The 17,381-nt window shown below is 38.4% G+C and overlaps 1 protein-coding gene across 1 annotated transcript in view; it reads right to left on the bottom strand.

Moving 5' to 3' along the window:
- Positions 1–17,381, bottom strand: part of Ccdc178 (coiled-coil domain containing 178) — a 362,700-nt gene that overhangs the window by 202,703 nt on the left and 142,616 nt on the right. Inside the window, exons 16-20 of the mRNA XM_048442360.3 lie at positions 11,678–11,740; positions 10,495–10,656; positions 8,962–9,075; positions 6,684–6,829; positions 3,991–4,150 (exon numbers count right to left, since the gene is read on the bottom strand). Of these exons, the coding sequence (XP_048298317.3) occupies positions 3,991–4,150; positions 6,684–6,829; positions 8,962–9,075; positions 10,495–10,656; positions 11,678–11,740 (645 nt within the window). The remainder of the gene's footprint in view (positions 1–3,990; positions 4,151–6,683; positions 6,830–8,961; positions 9,076–10,494; positions 10,657–11,677; positions 11,741–17,381) is intronic.

Below are 17,381 nucleotides of genomic sequence, written 5' to 3'. Positions count from 1 at the left end.
ATTTCTATGTGTAAATAAAATTCTCTTCTGATTTCAGGTATGCAGTTTAACATTGTATTAGCAGTAATTCTGGGATCTAGCAGAAAGATGAGAAAAGAAAGGAAAGCTCTTTTTCTTTAGTAAATCAAATATTCATAATCTTTTGAATTTATATTTAAGAACACACTATTCCATGTAGTACCATTCTCCTGATTTCTAAGTGTTTATGACCAGTTCAGCATTAGGTCTGGGTAAAAATTCCATTTTTTGATGCAAAATTAACACTTCTTGTTACCTGCCATCAAATAAAATGTGCTTTTCCCAGTTAGCCACAGAGTTCTGATGTGCCAAGTTCATACGTTCTATGGCTCACTGATAACTATATCGGAAACACTGGTACAGGAAGCATTCATTATGTGAAACATGTTCCTTATGCTAAAAATTTTCATGTTGTATTAAAATGGCTTCTATGTCAGGAATGTTATCACTAGGACAAACTTTCCATGTCAGGGAAATTCACTGGTCAATTCCTCTTTTCCACCAGTTTATTATTCATCAATTTCCATTGCTGAGACCATAAATGGTGCGGTTATTTTCTTCCTGCAATAATCATCAATATTTCTGGACATTGGATGAAGGTCACCCTTTGTGACTTGAGTTTTGTCTCAACACTCATGTCTACTGTCCATAGTCCATTTTTCTGCTGGTGCAAAGTTCTTAGCGCCTAGAATTTTATTGCACTACACCGAGTGCTGTAAACAGAGTACTACTTATGAAATGGTTGTTGGGAAATGAAAGAATGGTGAGTGCTCAATAAGAGAACTAACCCACACACTATAACAAGCTTCGAAGTTAGAGCCTAGGCTAAAGTTATCTGACTTTTGTTATTTAGGCGCCTGACTGTCGCATGAGGTTGGGGAAGGGTCACCATTTTGTTAGAAGCCAAGTTTTCTCCATGTGAAAAGGTCAAGGAATGACCAACTAGGAAAATGCTGGACTCTGGTAATAACAGGGGGAAGAGATATCTCCCTACACAACACAGGGAAATAGGAAGCAAAGTTAACAAGGAAAGGGGAAAGCACTGAGATACCATCTGAGTATGTACTCAGTCTGGAACTGTTCTTCCATTGTAGTTCATTGCCATCCCCTCATAACATAAAAGACAAAGAGCAGACATTGAATGTTGCAAGGAGTGGGCCGCTTGCTTGTCCTGGCCGTCTGGCAAGCTTACACCTGAAATAACCACACCAAAACTGTATTAATTAATCACTGCTTGGCCATTAGCTCTAACTTCTTTTTTGCTAACTCTTACATATTGGTTTAACCCAACTCCATTAATCTGTATATTGTCACGTGGCAGTGGCTTACTGGAGATTCTAACCAGTGTCCATCTCTGGCAGAGGATCCATGGCTTCTCCAACTCTGCCTCCTTCCTCCCAGCATTAAGTTCTGTTTTCTCCACCTACCTAAGTTCTGCCCTATCAACTAGGCCAAGACAGTTTCTTTATTCATTAACCAATGAAAGCAACACACAAACAGAAGGACCTCCCACACCAATTGAATGCAGGAAACAACAAATGAATAAACAACAACAATAAAAACAAAACCCCCAGAGAGAAGTTTTGCCAAGGAAAAAGTCTGGGCTGCCAAGAGAACACAGAGTAGAATGTAATCTTGAGCCCTGTTAATGGTTGCTCACATCTTTAACTCTGTGCTGCTGTGTTTTACATCATCAACCAATGCTACAGAAGATATTATAGTTAATTTTTAAACAACATCTACAGGTGATCTATAATTGTGATCAATTTTTTTCTGCCCAAAGGGGACAGTCTAGATCAATAACACCAAATTTAGCTTTCATGCAACATTTCCTGTCATGGAGTGCCTTGTAGAGACATTTATGAACTTACTGTTTCTAAAGAGGAATGACATCATAGCCACTGGGAGAAAAGGAACCATATTGCATTTCCACACTGTTCACTGCCAGAAACCTAATGTCAGTCACACACAAAGAGCATCCTTAATGTGGAGACTTAGTAACCAGTGAACCTTAAATGTTCTTATCCCACAGTTGAACTCTATGCTTTGGGTCACATATGGCAAGCCATTTGGATAAATCTATCCAAGAAGCAGATTAAGAGTCAACTTCGTATAGTCAGGTTCCTAATGAGCATTATTGAGGTATATCAAAGAATCCTTTAGGTTAGAAACAATAGAAGACGTAGCTATTTCACTCAAGGGGATAGAGAGGGTGGCAAACATTTCAGATATGATGGAGGACAGAAAGGATCAGGAGTGGGAGCAGAGGAGGAGCAGGAGGGTGAGAGAATGGTACCAGAAAACAGCAGGAGTGTTCTCGGACACATCTGGACTATCAGAGCGGTGCAGTCTGAAAGAACTCCTGCTTCTTGCTACTGTCATGCCTGCATGCGGCCAGCAAACTTATCAAAGCAGACAGCCCTCAACCATCCTTGCATGGCTGTAAATATCTACCCATCCATTCATGACCCAAGTGTTCATTGACTTCCTCCCTGAGCTCTGAGCTTTTGAGACACAGGAAAGAAAAAATAGCTGCCTTAATACAAAAAGAGGTCAACTGACCACAAACAAGTACCTGTGAGTCAATCAAATGGGTTAAAATGGAGACCATCGTTGAGCAAACTCATGCTCCTAAGGGGGCTGTGGGGCTGGAGATTTTTGGGTAGAAAGGCACTGACTTGATTTTTGGTAGAAAGAACGGCAAATCTCTGTAAGCTAGCGGCTGGTTAGGTCAGGTATTGTTTTCTCCATCTCTCTCCTGGTGACTGTTCTTTTGGCATTTCACTGATAATTGTTTCACTGAAATGCTGAAGTGCCGGTCAAGGAGTGATTGCTGATATTCCAAGGTGTGCTCAGCACCAGAACTGTGAAATGTGATTGAACTCAGAGAAGTGATGCTACAGTTTCAGTAACACAGGGGCGAGGGACAGTGCTTGAGGAAGCAAATGACAAAGTCTTGTAGTGAGAGCTGCTTTTTAGTCTCAGCTTTTGAGTCCTCATGGTCACAGGCCTGAGACTTAAACTCGGGAGTTCTCAGAATCCCTCGACTAGGGAGGAGGCATCGTTTATCGCCACTAGATGGCGCCAACCACTCTCATTTTTAAGGAAGGAAGAAGAAAACTTTTCAGTAGCCAAGCCACATTCACGTAAAAGACTGTTACTTACCACCACTATTTACAAAACTATTATTAATTTAAAAATTATCTAATAATGAATGACTCAGAACCACTATGAGCGCTCCTGTGAGGTACATTTGAGCCAATTTTTAAGAAATTTACTAAAGCTTGCTTTGCCTTATAAAAGAACAGAAGGAAATTGAAATAAGTGTATATATTATAATATAATATATAAGTATAAAATAGTAGGATTAAATAAGCTGATAAAAGTTATTATAAAATATTGCACATATCTTATTTAATTGGGCAAAAGTTAGTTTTAATAAATATAACTTTTGTTTTCAGGAGAACTGTGCATTGTACAATGAAAAAATTGAAATTTCAACACATTTTTAAACTCTTACTAGCTTACTGCAATGATATATAACAAAAACCATTGTAAATTGTAAAAGGGGATAGTATAATGCATGTGTTTAGTTAGAATCAATATAAAAATTAATAATATATTTAGCTTTATATAGTTTGAATAATATTCAAACAATGTTTGCATGGAAATAAAGCAGCACCATCATCCTATCTCTCCACTGAAAGAACACAACCTACATTCTTACTTCAGTAGGCTTGGAAAATAAAGCGAGGAACAGAAAAGTCAGAGTCCACAGAGAATGCATTGAAAGTCCGATGCCCCGCGTGAACACGCAAGGACTACTCCAGAAAGAAAATTGAAAGTCACAGGGTTATTGCACGAACACAATCACTTTTAAAACCTAAGTAGCGCTATCACACCAGCCCCAAATGAAGAATGTGCAGCGTGTTTGGCTATGCCGTATTTCTCTTGTGTTCATGTAGGACTCACCCGTATATCGGCCAGGGTGCTCTTTCTTATGTCCACAAGCTTTCGGAATCGCCTGTCCTCCTCAAAGATCCTCTCTTCACAGTGCTGCTTCTCCTGCACGAGATGGTCAAACACAGCCTGCGTGTGTTCTCTGTCAAATCTCAGCCTGAAGAACTCTTCGCTGTGTGGAAGGAGTTTCACATGTGAACTCAGGGCTTACAGAAGAAAAATACTAGTCTCTAAAAAACGTCAAGAAGTTAGTAAGACAATAGCGTCAACAATAAACACGCTTAAGAGGCTATTGCCAGTGTGAACTGTGATCAGAACATGGAAGCAACACTACAGAGAGGGTCCCTGGACTTTAGTCAGGTATTCTGTCATAGGGGTGCACGGCACCCAATAAGAAGGTTGAGGAGGATTTGTAGCCCATCTCAGGTCTTTATAAATCTAGTGCAATTTGTATAAGTCTAAGTTTATACCTTTTAGACCTATAAAATATTCTTTCTGGTGTTTAATAATTTAAACACTGTGTTTCCTTACTCCCTCCCTCCCTCCCTCCCTCCCTCTCTTCTTCCCTCCCTCCCTCCCTCCCTCCCTCCCTCCCTTCCTCCCTCCCTCCCTCCATCTCTCTCTCTCTTTTTCTTTTTTGAGACAGGCTTCTCTGTGTAACAATTCTGATTTTAACTCACTTTGTAGACCAGACTGGGCCCTAACCCACAGAGATCCGCCTGCCTCTGCCACCTTAGAGCTGGGATTAAAGGTGTGCGCCACCACCACCACCTGGCTTTTCCTTGCTTTTTATATGATATGACCAAGATAAATTAGTCTTTTGCAGATAATAGCCATATGACCATTGTAAACAGAGACTGCACTTTTGTTTCTGGGCTGCCCAGACCGGTAATTACACAGAAACTATATTAATTACCAGACTATTTGGCTGATGGCTCAGGCACATTTCTAGTTATCTCTTACATCTTAGTTAATTCATTTCTATGTCTCTATGTATTGCCATGTGACTGTGGAGTCACCTCATTTTCTCCATGTCATGTTTCCTCGGCTGCTGGCTGTCCTGTGCTCAACTCTGTCTACACTCTCTCTTTGTCTCGTTCAGATTTCCCACCTGAATACTCTGCTAAACCATTGGCCCAAACAGCTTTATTCATCAACCAGTAAAAGCAGCACAGATACAGAAGCGCATCCCACACTATCTCTCCTTTCTGTCTAAATAAAAAGGAAGGTTTTAACTTTAACATAGTAAAATTACATATATAAAACAGTTATCAGGCAAGAATTATAGTTATAATATAATAATATTAACTATAGTTACAATATATATAGTTATAGTTTTATATAGTTATGCTTATATATAGTTATAGTTATAATATAATAATAATCAAAACTATAATCATGTGGTCAAGTTATATATATATAATTATATATAATTTGACTGTATATTATATATTACTAACTATATTATATGTAATTTGACTATATAATATATATATAATTATATATATTACATATACACATGTTTTATATGTTTATATATATAAACTTTGGCATCCAGATTGGTATTAGAGTTAGGTTTATATATTAAATCATATACATTATATATATATGTGTGTGTGTATTTATACACACACACACACACACACACACACACACGCTTTGAACTCACAGAGGTCCATCTGACTCTGTCTCCCAGCAAATTCTGGAATTAAAGATGTGTGTCATTGTTGCCTGACCTCTAGTGGCTTTATCTTTGCCTCTGGTCTGCAGGTAAGATTTATTTATCAAAATACAAATAATATACCACGACATACCATGATCACTATAGCCCTCTAAGGTGAACTGACTTAAGTCCACTAGAGAGTATCTTGTTTCTAGCTACACATAGCTGCTTTTTGCTTATATTTTATGCATGTGTGTGCATGAGTATGTGGAGTGTGATGTCCATGGGCATGAGTGCAGGCTTTGGTGTGGAGGGCAGAGGCTCACCTGTAGTAGGGCAGGTCCACTTTTGTTTTTTTATCAAATTAATTGCCATGTGTTGAATGTGCTAATATTTTTGTTCCCTGTTAAGCCATCATCCTAATGGGATCTGTGAGTTACCCTCTAATCATTATGCAAACCTATTTTATAATGTTTAACAAAAGAGGAAACAGAGTCAACATGAATACAGGATGAGAGTACGATTTCCACATGAGGACACATGGACACCCCGTGGGCCTGAGAGCACTGTCTAGGAGTCAAGAACCCTTTTCAGGTGAGGTGTGCTCATGAAGGGGCCACTGAAGAAGGGAGATGTGAAAAGTTGATAGAGTCTATAGAATGTTTGTTTCTAAATTCTTCCCTCAAAACTGTAACCTGCAAGGTTAGGGCGAAACCATAAAATATTAAACATGGCTCACAAATACTAACAATGTGTTGAATTAATGAAAGATATTATTAATAACAGAGAGAAGCTCACATATGTGAAAAGGGAGAAATATCACCAGTGATTCAAATAAAAATAAACCCAGGAGAGAGATAAAGAAGAAAAACAACTTGTAATTATACACATATAAATAAAAAATGGTTAAAATTATATTTTATCACATACTTCAGAAAAATTCTGAGGAGAAAATATGAACCATCTTAAGAACATATTTTAATATAAAAATCTGATTTTATTAATCATAGAGTAAGTATGACTATTATTTTGCAAAACTTACTTCAGCTTTTCAAGTTTATCTTCATAATGTATTTTTTCCAGTTTCATTGCTTTTATCTCCTTATTCAGTTCTTTGCTTTTTTCATTGAGAATAATTGTTTTACTTTTAGTTTGCTCTATTTCCTGATGAATCAGTGAACGTTTTCCCTAAAAAAAAAAGTTTCAAAGATTTCTCTTCAACACTTTGGAAGTTAGAGTCATGGCCACACAGGCTACACAGACATTAGAAGAGCAGTGACAGGGGACAAGGTTGACGTCGTCATGACAGGGCTGTGCAGACAATAAAAGAGCAACGATTTCTCAGAACGGCAGGCCATGGTGTCAGCATGTGCCCTAACGTCACCAGACAAGCTTCCTAAGTTTAGCATCACATCTTTGCTCTCTGATCGCCCACTCACGTCGTTTGTCAGGCTGCCACATGTCCTAAAATACATAAACTTTCTGTCTCAGGGCACCCGCGCATAACTCTGGTTCGCACCCGCACAGGATGACCCTTGAGGGGTGTGTGTGGCGTGTCAGCTAAGCATAGATGCTCTCTCATCTTTCAAACAACACAAAACCGCATTTTGTCAGCACAACTTCCTGGTGTGAGTCCAGGAAATTAAATCTATGCTGAAGTGTCTCTTAGGTTAGTTGGCCTCTAATAAAGGGTTGTAAAATTAAGAAACCTTTTTATCACCACTGAATAAAACAGGATTAACATGTTTATGCTGGCAATACAGAGTAGAGTATTACCATATTGTTGGCCAAAGCAGACTAAACTTAAGTCTTTGTATGACCAAAACAAGAGGAATGGGGAAAAAAATGGCTTTAGCTATCAGAATAAAGATTCTCTCTAAAACCAACAATTTCCTAGTAAATTAAAAATTCTAAATTATATATTTTAAATAAATCTTAATCTTTTAAAAATAATAACCCATATTGTTAAATTATACATCATTGTTATACTATTTTTTCTTAATGGTTGAGGATTTATCTGAATAAACTTTCTATTCAATAAGCATATTTCTGATAAATGATGACTTTGTGAATTAAAGAAAATCAGATTACTATATTTCGAGCTGAAACCTTCTGTTGCCCTTCCCCTCTCTTCCCTTTCCTTCTCTTCTCTCTCCCTTCCTTCCTCTCTCTGGCTCCCCTCCTTTTTCCTCTCTTCCTATTTCAGGTCACCCACGTCAGGGTAGTAAAACAAGTGAAATGGGTGGTGTATAAACAGTGCACATTCAACAGACTGAGACGTTCAGAAATAGAAGGCAAGCAGGTTTGGTGCCTGTAGGAGGTTCTTCTGCCTATGTGTTGCTTTCATTGGTTGAAGAAAGAAACTGCCTTGACCTTTTGATACGGCAGCACTTAGGTAGGCAGAGTAGACTGAACAGAATGCCGGGAAGAAGAGTGAGAGAGAGAGACACCATGAAGCTCCTGCCTGAGACTGACGCTGATTAGAATCTTTCTCGGTAAGGCACGACCTCATGGTGCTACACAGATTATTAGAAATGGGTTAAATCAAGATGTGAGAGTTAGTCAGTTGGAGGCTAGAACTAATGGGCTAGGCAGTGTTTAAATGAATACAATTTCTTTGTTGTTATTTTGGGTGTAAGTTAGCTGGGCGGCCAGGATGAAAAGCAGGCCCTCACTTCTCCTACAACAGGTGCCTGCTCAGGGCTCATTCTTTTGCAAAGATGCTATCTTCTTGCTGTGTCCTCACATAGGAAAAGGAGTGAGCTTGGCCCCTGGGATGGCATTTAAAAGGCATCTGTCCCAGTCACAAGGGTGGAGCCCTCAGGACCTTGCTGGCTCACCGAGTTCCTCCAACAAACACCCCAACAACAGAGACCCTTTCCAGAGTAGAATGATGGGAGGGTACCAATGTTCTTCTCTTTCTTATGGGCCTTGCTTTCCTTTCTCCATTCATCTTTCTTTTGCCTCACTGCTTCCTAGAAGCTCCACGTAGAGATCAGTGTGAGAGCCAAGACAGCAGCAGATTTCTACGTAAACCCAGCGTGAATTTTGGGTTGCTCTGGATTGTTTTCCTGTTAAAGGATATGTGCCTTATAGACTAGAGCAGTGGGAAAGACAGGATGGACAGCTGCAGTGTGTGTGTGTGTGTGTGTGTGTGTGTGTGTGTGTGTGTGTGCATGTGTGTGTGTGTGTGAGAGAGATGTGTGTGCAGAGACCATTTAGTGAGAGCAATTCTAACACAAGGCATCACTTCACAATTATATTTGCCTGATAAGTTTTCATTGGCATAAGAAATTATAAGTTGAAAATTTAATTTTCACCTCAGATTGTGTGAGTTCCTTACGACTTTTCTTGTTCTTTCTTCGTAGCGATTTCTTTGTTGCCTCTACTTTCCATTTTACAAAATCTTTCTTCCCCCGTATCTCTTTAAGCATCTAGAGGACATTCAGATTTTAAGTCACATAACATTTATGATTCAATTGCCCTGATTCAGATAAATAGTACGTAGTGATTATCTTAATAATCACAATTTTTATTTTAATGTATGAAAGGAATGGTATACAGCCTGTGAGTTCTGAACTGTGGCACCTCTCTTCCCAATACATTGTTTGAGTTATCTAAGTCATGGAAGGTCTAATCTGTTTTAAATATATAAGCAAACATGATGAACATCCATAGAAATTAAAATATTTCATTATAATATTCAAAATGTTTCAGCTAAAATTGAAGCTCTAAACACAAATGATCAAAAACCATTATCAAAAAGAAAATGTACAAAAGCTTATACTTTCCCAGAATTTGTGCTAAGTGCTAGTTCTTAAAATTTATTAGTTTTTAAAACATAAAATAAGAAATGATTGGTAAACAACAAGAACATATAAAACTAGACTATTAGAATATAAAGGGGAAACAAATGTCATCAATTGTTGACACTGAGATGCTTAATATAATTAATAAATCCCCACTCATTAATGTTAGAAGGAGTCATTATTAAAACCAGTTACCCTCCTAGGTTTAGTACTGTTATGTGTATGTAAGGAGTCCATTTAAAAATATCCCACTTGCTCAACTTGGTTAGGCTCCATTTTTCTGTGGTTTATAATGCAAAACTTTGAAAGTCAAAAAATAAAATTTTAGAAGTCATTCCTTGCAGCTCACTGTTTAGAAACAAAGGCATTTTGAAAATTATTAATAACCAAAGTCACACAATCATTTGCAAAAAGTATTTTAAAAAAGCCCTACAGTGTTGCCAAATGGCCCAAGTAAATGTGTGTCCTCCACACAGGGGGAGACAAGAATGGATCTCTACTGACACGCCCTCCACGTCTCTGAAAGACAAATGACGGGATGCACACATATTTGTCCATGATTTTTTGGGGGGGAAGGGCCAGTAATATCAGTTACTGACAGAAATGTGTAGTTTTGAAAATATTTTACTCACATTAGCTTTATTTTTCACCCTAGCTGTCTTAACTTTCACCAAAAACTTACCTAGAAAATGTCAAGGTGCCTCCTATTTTATATTCGAGTCAACATAGTGCTTAGCATCCCATTCAGAAGCAATAGAGACTGAGCTGAGTGCTCTTGCTGGGCAGTCTCACCAGGCAAGTCCTTGGTCACTCAGTTCAGGACAGGTTGCCCTAGTGTCATGTAAGGCAAGCTATAGGGTTGTAGAGTTCTTCAGTGAATCAATGGCATGGCCAGGAAAGAACAACTTGGAGGGTTTGTGATTTCACAATAAGAAACCACAAATTTCTATATAATATTTTCACATACATTGCTTGGTAACCTAAATATCCCTGAAAATTAATTGGGAATTACTGCCCATGTCCTGAATTATTGCGAATGCTTACTTCCGCATGTTGACCGTGGAGAATTCTGATTCGTACAGCATCTGCTTCTATCTGACGCAGTGGCAGCTCGACTTCTGATAGAGCCGTAGCATAGAGGGATTTTCTTCTTATAAACTCCTGCATCTCCATGAACTGAGTTTCTTCAATGGAATATAACCTTTTCTGCCAGCCAAGATTGCAAATCATTCATTCGGTGTTAATGACACATGTATTTATTAAGACAAATTTAGTGTTGTTGTTATTAAAATCAAAGACTACAGTCCCTCACGGAAAAGTAAGAGGTGAGACCGCGGTATTTTAAACAGCATGCAGCTGTTGAACAAACGTGAGGGAAAAATCAAATAGACAACAAAGACCAAGAGTACACTGTGACACACGCTAGACCGCATCTAATTCTTGAAATGGAAGACAAAAGTGAGCAAGGAGCAAGACAGGCATGAGAAACTATTAGGCAAAATGACTTGTCTAACTATGGAAATATTGAGAAAATATCGACAAGAAAGATACATCCAAAAGAAAAAATATCAATAAAAAGGCACAGAAGACATTCCCAAATTTGTCTTTGCTTTATAGAGTTAGATTAAGGATGCTAAAAATGACTCATCACATGAATATGGATTTTTTTTACTTGTGATTTTAATTTTCTGATCATGACAATCACAACTCTTATATAAATATTTCTAAGGGGAAGCATTCTGGAATAGGTCAGAATATCAAAGCTTGGTCCCAAGGGATAAGCAAGATTGAAAAACTGAACTTGGTTTGGCTAGCAGTCATACTTCCATTTCAAAGCCTTTATATAGAAATATCATAGCACATTTTTTTTGAGGGTTAAATAAAGAAATCCCTGTGAGAGACACTAAAAGTAAAGAAAACATAACATCATCAGAAAGCAAACTAAAGAGTTAGACAGTTAGGAATAAGAGCCACTGCCCTTTCCCTAGACTGGCAGAAATTCCCATTAAGCCACAAAATGAGATATGTGCATGGGAGGTCAGTTTCTTTATGCATGATCAGACAGTCTAGTTGTACACAGAGGCCAACTGTCATCAGCTAAGGAGAGAAAAGTGCTGGCTTGCAAACCAAGCAGTGACAAAAGATGCCTCATTACAGGCAAATTTAAAATGCTAAGTAAAATGCAAATTAAAAGAAGAAGGAAATGCAGAAGCCAAATTAGTATTACCATAATCTCCATCCCAGCAGTCATGTGAGCGCGTGTGAGCTTCTTCAGGAACTCCTCTCTACCCTGTGTGTCACAGACGTTGTCAAACAGAGACTTTATTCACAGGATATTTAGAAATAACTTTTAGCAGCAGTTACTAATATAAGATAGAGTTTACTTGTATCAAGATTAAAAGCAAAGTAGTCACTAAGATTTGCATATTATAATTGCTTTTTTAAAGGCCTTGATATTCTTTGAGGTAAAACATTTAAATTAAATACCAGAAAAGAGCAGGACTCAGGATTCATATAGGTTATATCTTACAATCCTAAACTTAAAAAAAACAAAAAACAAAAACAAAGAGAAAAATCTAGACTGTCCTTGACTCATTCATTCCTGCCGTCCAGAAAACAATTAATTCCCTTTAATATTACTTTCCAGAATAAACACTTTGAATGTTGAAAGGAAAACAATCAGGTGTGATGCTTGCACAGTATGATTAGATCCTCCACTTGATTAGAGAAATTTCTTTATTTTTCAAAAAAAAAATTCTTCAAAAGACAGTATTCAAAAGAAAAAGGAAGCAGTTTTGCTTTGTTTCCTGGGTAATGGTCTCAATTATTCCATGTGACACAGCCCAACACTGGAGGACTGCACATATACACACGTGCACCTCTCTAGGTCCTTCTGCCTTGTCCTGTATCTGAGAGAGGAGTCACTCTACCTTCAGGCTGCTCTCCAGATTCAAAATAGATATAGAAGTTTGCAAAGAAAAATCACACAACAACTGAGAAACAACAAAAAAGCCTAAGGGCTTTCTGGGCCTTCATTCTTTTTACACAATACTACTACTACTACTACTACTACTACTACTACTACTACTACTACTACTACTACTACTACTAATAATAATAATAATAATAATAATAAATAACTGGACCACAGGCCACCTCACAATAACCTAGAGGCCGGATGCTTCCTAGGGGGACTGCTACTGTCCTTCAAAAGGACACAAAAGACAAATGAGACAAGAGAATCCTTTGATGATCAGACTATAGGGTATCACAAAGGAGTGGGATGCAGAAATAGTGCACTCAATAGGAAAATCTCACTGGAGCTATGAAGAGAGCTTAAATAGGAATATGCCTACTGTGTGTGCACTCATCTTACTTTAGCTTCATAATTAAATAAATTAAATAAATAAATAAAGTGGCAACTCTTACCTGGTTTTTCTTGTTTTTCATATCAGAAAATTGAGACAAATAGTTAAATTTTCCAAACACAAAGCTGGCAGCTTCCCCACTCAAAGGCTTTGCCCATAGCAAGCTGAATTGGAATGCTAATTCAGACAACCCGGTGGTTCTAAGGTTCTAAGGGACTTGATCTTAGTGGCCTGGCCTTCTAATGACTTCTAGATTCTTAGGGCCCCACAGAGTGACAGGCAGGTTCATGTAGAGTCACCAACTCTCTCTCGCCCTCTTTTCAGGAGTCAGCCTTACCACACTCTCTTGGCAAGAATCTGCCTTGGAATTATGTGGTTCGTGAGCCTATGCTAGAGGCTGCAGAGAGCTGGAGCTGAGACTTGGGGTGAAGAGGTGTCAGTTTGCATGTTACCCCATAGTAGGCTATGAAACAAAACATGCCTCAAAGTTCTGAGCTCTGCTGAGGTCCTCTTGTAATTACACAGCATGAATCATGCAGCTGCTAAGGTAAGAACCAGGAGGCAATGAACACAGGTTTAAAATATATTAAGAGCCTGAATTAAAACCAAGTCCAGCTTATTCAAACTCTTATTGCACCATCACTGGGAAGATTCAAAGGCAGGAGCTGGAGGATGGCAGAGAGCTGCAGCATTTGTGAAATGCTTTGTTGTTTTAATATTTATTAGGTATAATTTTTGAGGATGCGCTGTATCCTACCCCTTTACATGTTTTTTTGCACAAAATCCTGGCTTAATTGAGTGACTGGAAGTTTACTAAAACTTGTGCGCACTGGAACTGTGTAGAGCAGTGGTTCTCAACCTTCCTAAACTGCAACCTCATGTTGTGATGACCCCCCACCATAAAATTTTCATTGCTACTACATAACTGTAATTTTGCTACTGTTATGTATTGTAATTTAAATATCTGATACACAGGATATCTGATATGTGATCCCAATGAAAGGGTCATTGAGAACCAGTGGTGTAGAGTGAGAAGCTGGAGGTCCACTGGCATGGTTTATGGCAGATGGAAGTTCTTATGTGTTTGTGTATATGTCTCTGTGTGTATTCTATATGTGTGTACAGACTTATCTTCATAGCTTTTTAGCGACATAGCTATGGCTTGTCAGCCTTCTGTCTTAACAAAAGCTTGAGAAGGTCAATTATGAGGAGAGGGCCAGTTCTGCCCTGATCTCAGAGCTCTAGCCAATTATCAATGTACCCCAGGCTCTTGGGAAAGGGCAAGTAGGAACTTTATGGCAGGAACTTGGGTTTGATTGAAGCATACACTTTATGGTCAGGAAGCAAACAGAGACACCAGAATCCACAGTCCCCTTGGAGGGTGCCCCTTTGAGTGACACAAAAAACTACTATGTCCTATCTCTTGATATCCCTACGACCCCATATATACCATCTTGGAGACCAAGCTTTTACCAAAGGGTCCTTGACGGGACTTTCAAAACCTGAAATATACTAGCTGCTATTGTGTACTTTCGATGATGAGAAAACTGAGGTCTGGGAAGCCATGTAATTCTAGTCATCAGAAAACTCACCTATCCTCCTGCAACCTCAGTGGAACTCTGAAACATAGCTTACTACAAAACAGAGAGGACGAAGAGGTGAGTGACCAGCCACCCAGCAGGACACCACACTCTCTAGACCCTCCATAGTGGGCAAAACCCTAGACCCTACCCCATCTGCCTTGGCTTCTATAGCCAGACAGCAGGGGAGTTTCCTGCAGGTAGGTAGCTCCAACACCAACCCCATCCATCAGACCCTGAAAGCTACAAGTCAAGCTCCACCCACAAACTTTTCAATCCCACTCCACTTCCCCTGCAACCTCAGAGGAATGCTGAAACACAAGCTACAATTACACTGAGAAGACCAAGAGAGGAACTCTAAAGCACAGGCTGTGACTGCACAGAGGGGACCAAGAGAGCAGACTAAGAGAGACCTCAGTGGCCTCCTGAGACACAGATATTGACAATACAGACCAGACCAAGTACAGTACCCAAAGACACAGACAGCCACTGCAAGGACTGGACCAAGACACAAAGACACTGCAATAGTAGGAAGAGATGGGTAGGCACCAATGCAAAATTTATCTAGCAACCTAAAAAGCTGCATGGTAACACCAGAACCCAGTGGTCATACAAAGAAAGACTTGATCATCCTCACTTAGAAGAAGTAGAAGAAAATAATTTTAAATGTAACTTGATGAAGATGGTGAAGACCTTTAAAGAGAAAATGAAAAACTCCCTTAAAGAAATTGAGGAAAAGGCAAAAAGGGAAGAAATCAATACATCTCTCAAAGAAATACAAGAGAACCAATAAAAGAACAATCACACAGGAGAAACAAACAGTTCAAACAGCTTAAGACTTGAAGACTGAAGTAGAGGCAATAAAGAAAACACAAACTGAGGGAATTCTGGATACAGGAAATCCGAGTAAACAGGAACTATAGAGGCAAGCATAACCGACAGGATACAAGAGATGGAAGAGAGAGTCTCAGGTGTTGTAGATACTATAGGGGTAATAGACTCATCAGTCAAAAAAAAAAACTAAATCGAACAAATTCTTAACACAAAACATTCAGGAAATCTGGGACACTATGAAAAGACCAAACTTAAGAATAATAGGGAATAGAAGAAGGAGAAGAACTCCAGCTCAAAAGCACAGAAAATACATTCAATAAAATCAAATAAGAAAACTTTCCCAACCTAAAGAAGGATTTTCCTAAGAAGGTATAAGAAGTTGACAGAACACCAAATAGACTGGACCAAAAAAATCCTTTTGCCATATAATAATCAAAATGGAAAATGTATATAATATAGAAAAATATTAAAAGCTGCAAAGGAAAAAGGTCAAGTAATATATAAAGGCAGACCTATCAGAATTATACTTGACTTCTCAATGGAAACCATGAAAGACTGGTCCTGGACTGATATGCTGCAGACACTAAGAGACCATGGATGCAAGTCTAGACTACTATACCCAGCAAAGCTTTCAATCACCATCAATGAAGGAAACAAAATATTCCATGACAATAACAAATTTAAACAATACGTATCCACAAACCTAGCCCTTAGAAATTACTATAAGAAAAACCCCACCCTAAGGAAGTTAACATACCCACAAAAACACAGGTAACAGATAAACTTCCATCAGCAAAACCCAAAGAAGAGAAACACACACACACTACCACCGAAAAATAACAGGAATTAACAACCACTGGTTATTAATATCTCTTAATATCAATGGATTCAATCCACCTATAAAAAAGACACAGGCTAAGAGAATGGATACAGAAACAAGATTCAGCCTTCTGCTGTAGACAAGACACACACCTCAACCTCAAAGACAGACATTACCTCAGAGTAAAGGGTTGGGAAAAGATTTCCCAATCAAATGGACCGAAGAAACAAGCAGGTATAGTTATCCTAATATATAACAAAGTACACTTCAAACTAAAATCAGTCAGAAGAGATGGAGAAGGACACTTTATACTCATAACAGGAACAATCTATCAAGATGAAGTCTCAATCCTGAACATCTATGCCCCTAATACAAGGGCACCCACATATGTAAAAGAAACATTACTAAAGCTTAAATCATACATCAAACTCCTCACACTAATAGTAGGAGACTTCAATACCACACTCTTTCCAATGAACAGGTCAACCAGACAGAAACTTAACAGAGAAATATGAGAACTAACAGATGTCATGACTTAAATGGACTTAACAGACATCTATAGAACATCCCACCCAAACACAAAAGGATATACCTTCTTCTCAGCACCTCATGGAATCTTCTCTAAAATTGAGCACATACTTGGTATCAAAGTAAACCTCCACAGATTAAAAAAAAAATTGGAGTAACACCCTTCTTATTGGATCACCATGGTCTAGCGTTAGAATTTAACAGTTAGAATTTAACTCGCAGAAAGCATACAAACTCATGGAAATTGAATTATTGAACCACCGTTACATCAGGGAAGAAATAAAGACAGAAATTAAAGACTTCCTAGAATTCAATGGAAATGAAGGCACAACCTACTCATACCTATGGGACACTATGAAAGCATTGCTAAGAGGAAAGTTCATAGCATTAAGTGCCCACATAGAGAAAACAGAGAAAGCTTACACTAGAGACTTAACAGCACACCTGAAAGCACTAGAACAAAAAGAAGCAGACTCACCCAGGAAAAGTAGAAGACAGGGAATAATCAAATTGAGGGCTGAAATGAATAAAATAGGAACAAAAAAATACAAAGAGTCAAAGAAACAAAGAGCTTGTTCTTTGAGAAAATCAACAAGATAGACAAACCCTTATCCAAACAATCAAAAGACAGAGAAAATATCCAAATTAACAAAGTCAGAAATGAAAAAGGGGCACAACAACAACATTGAGGCAATCCAGAGATTCATTAGATAATACTACAAAATCCTGCACTCCACAAAATTGGAAAATATAAAAGAAAAGGACAATTTTTTGGTAGATACCATATACCAAAATTGAATC

Source organism: Myodes glareolus, chromosome 13, assembly GCF_982192425.1.
Source record: "Myodes glareolus chromosome 13, mMyoGla1.1, whole genome shotgun sequence".
Taxonomy (NCBI): Eukaryota; Metazoa; Chordata; class Mammalia; order Rodentia; family Cricetidae; genus Myodes; species Myodes glareolus.
This window is presented reverse-complemented; position numbering and strand designations above follow the sequence as displayed.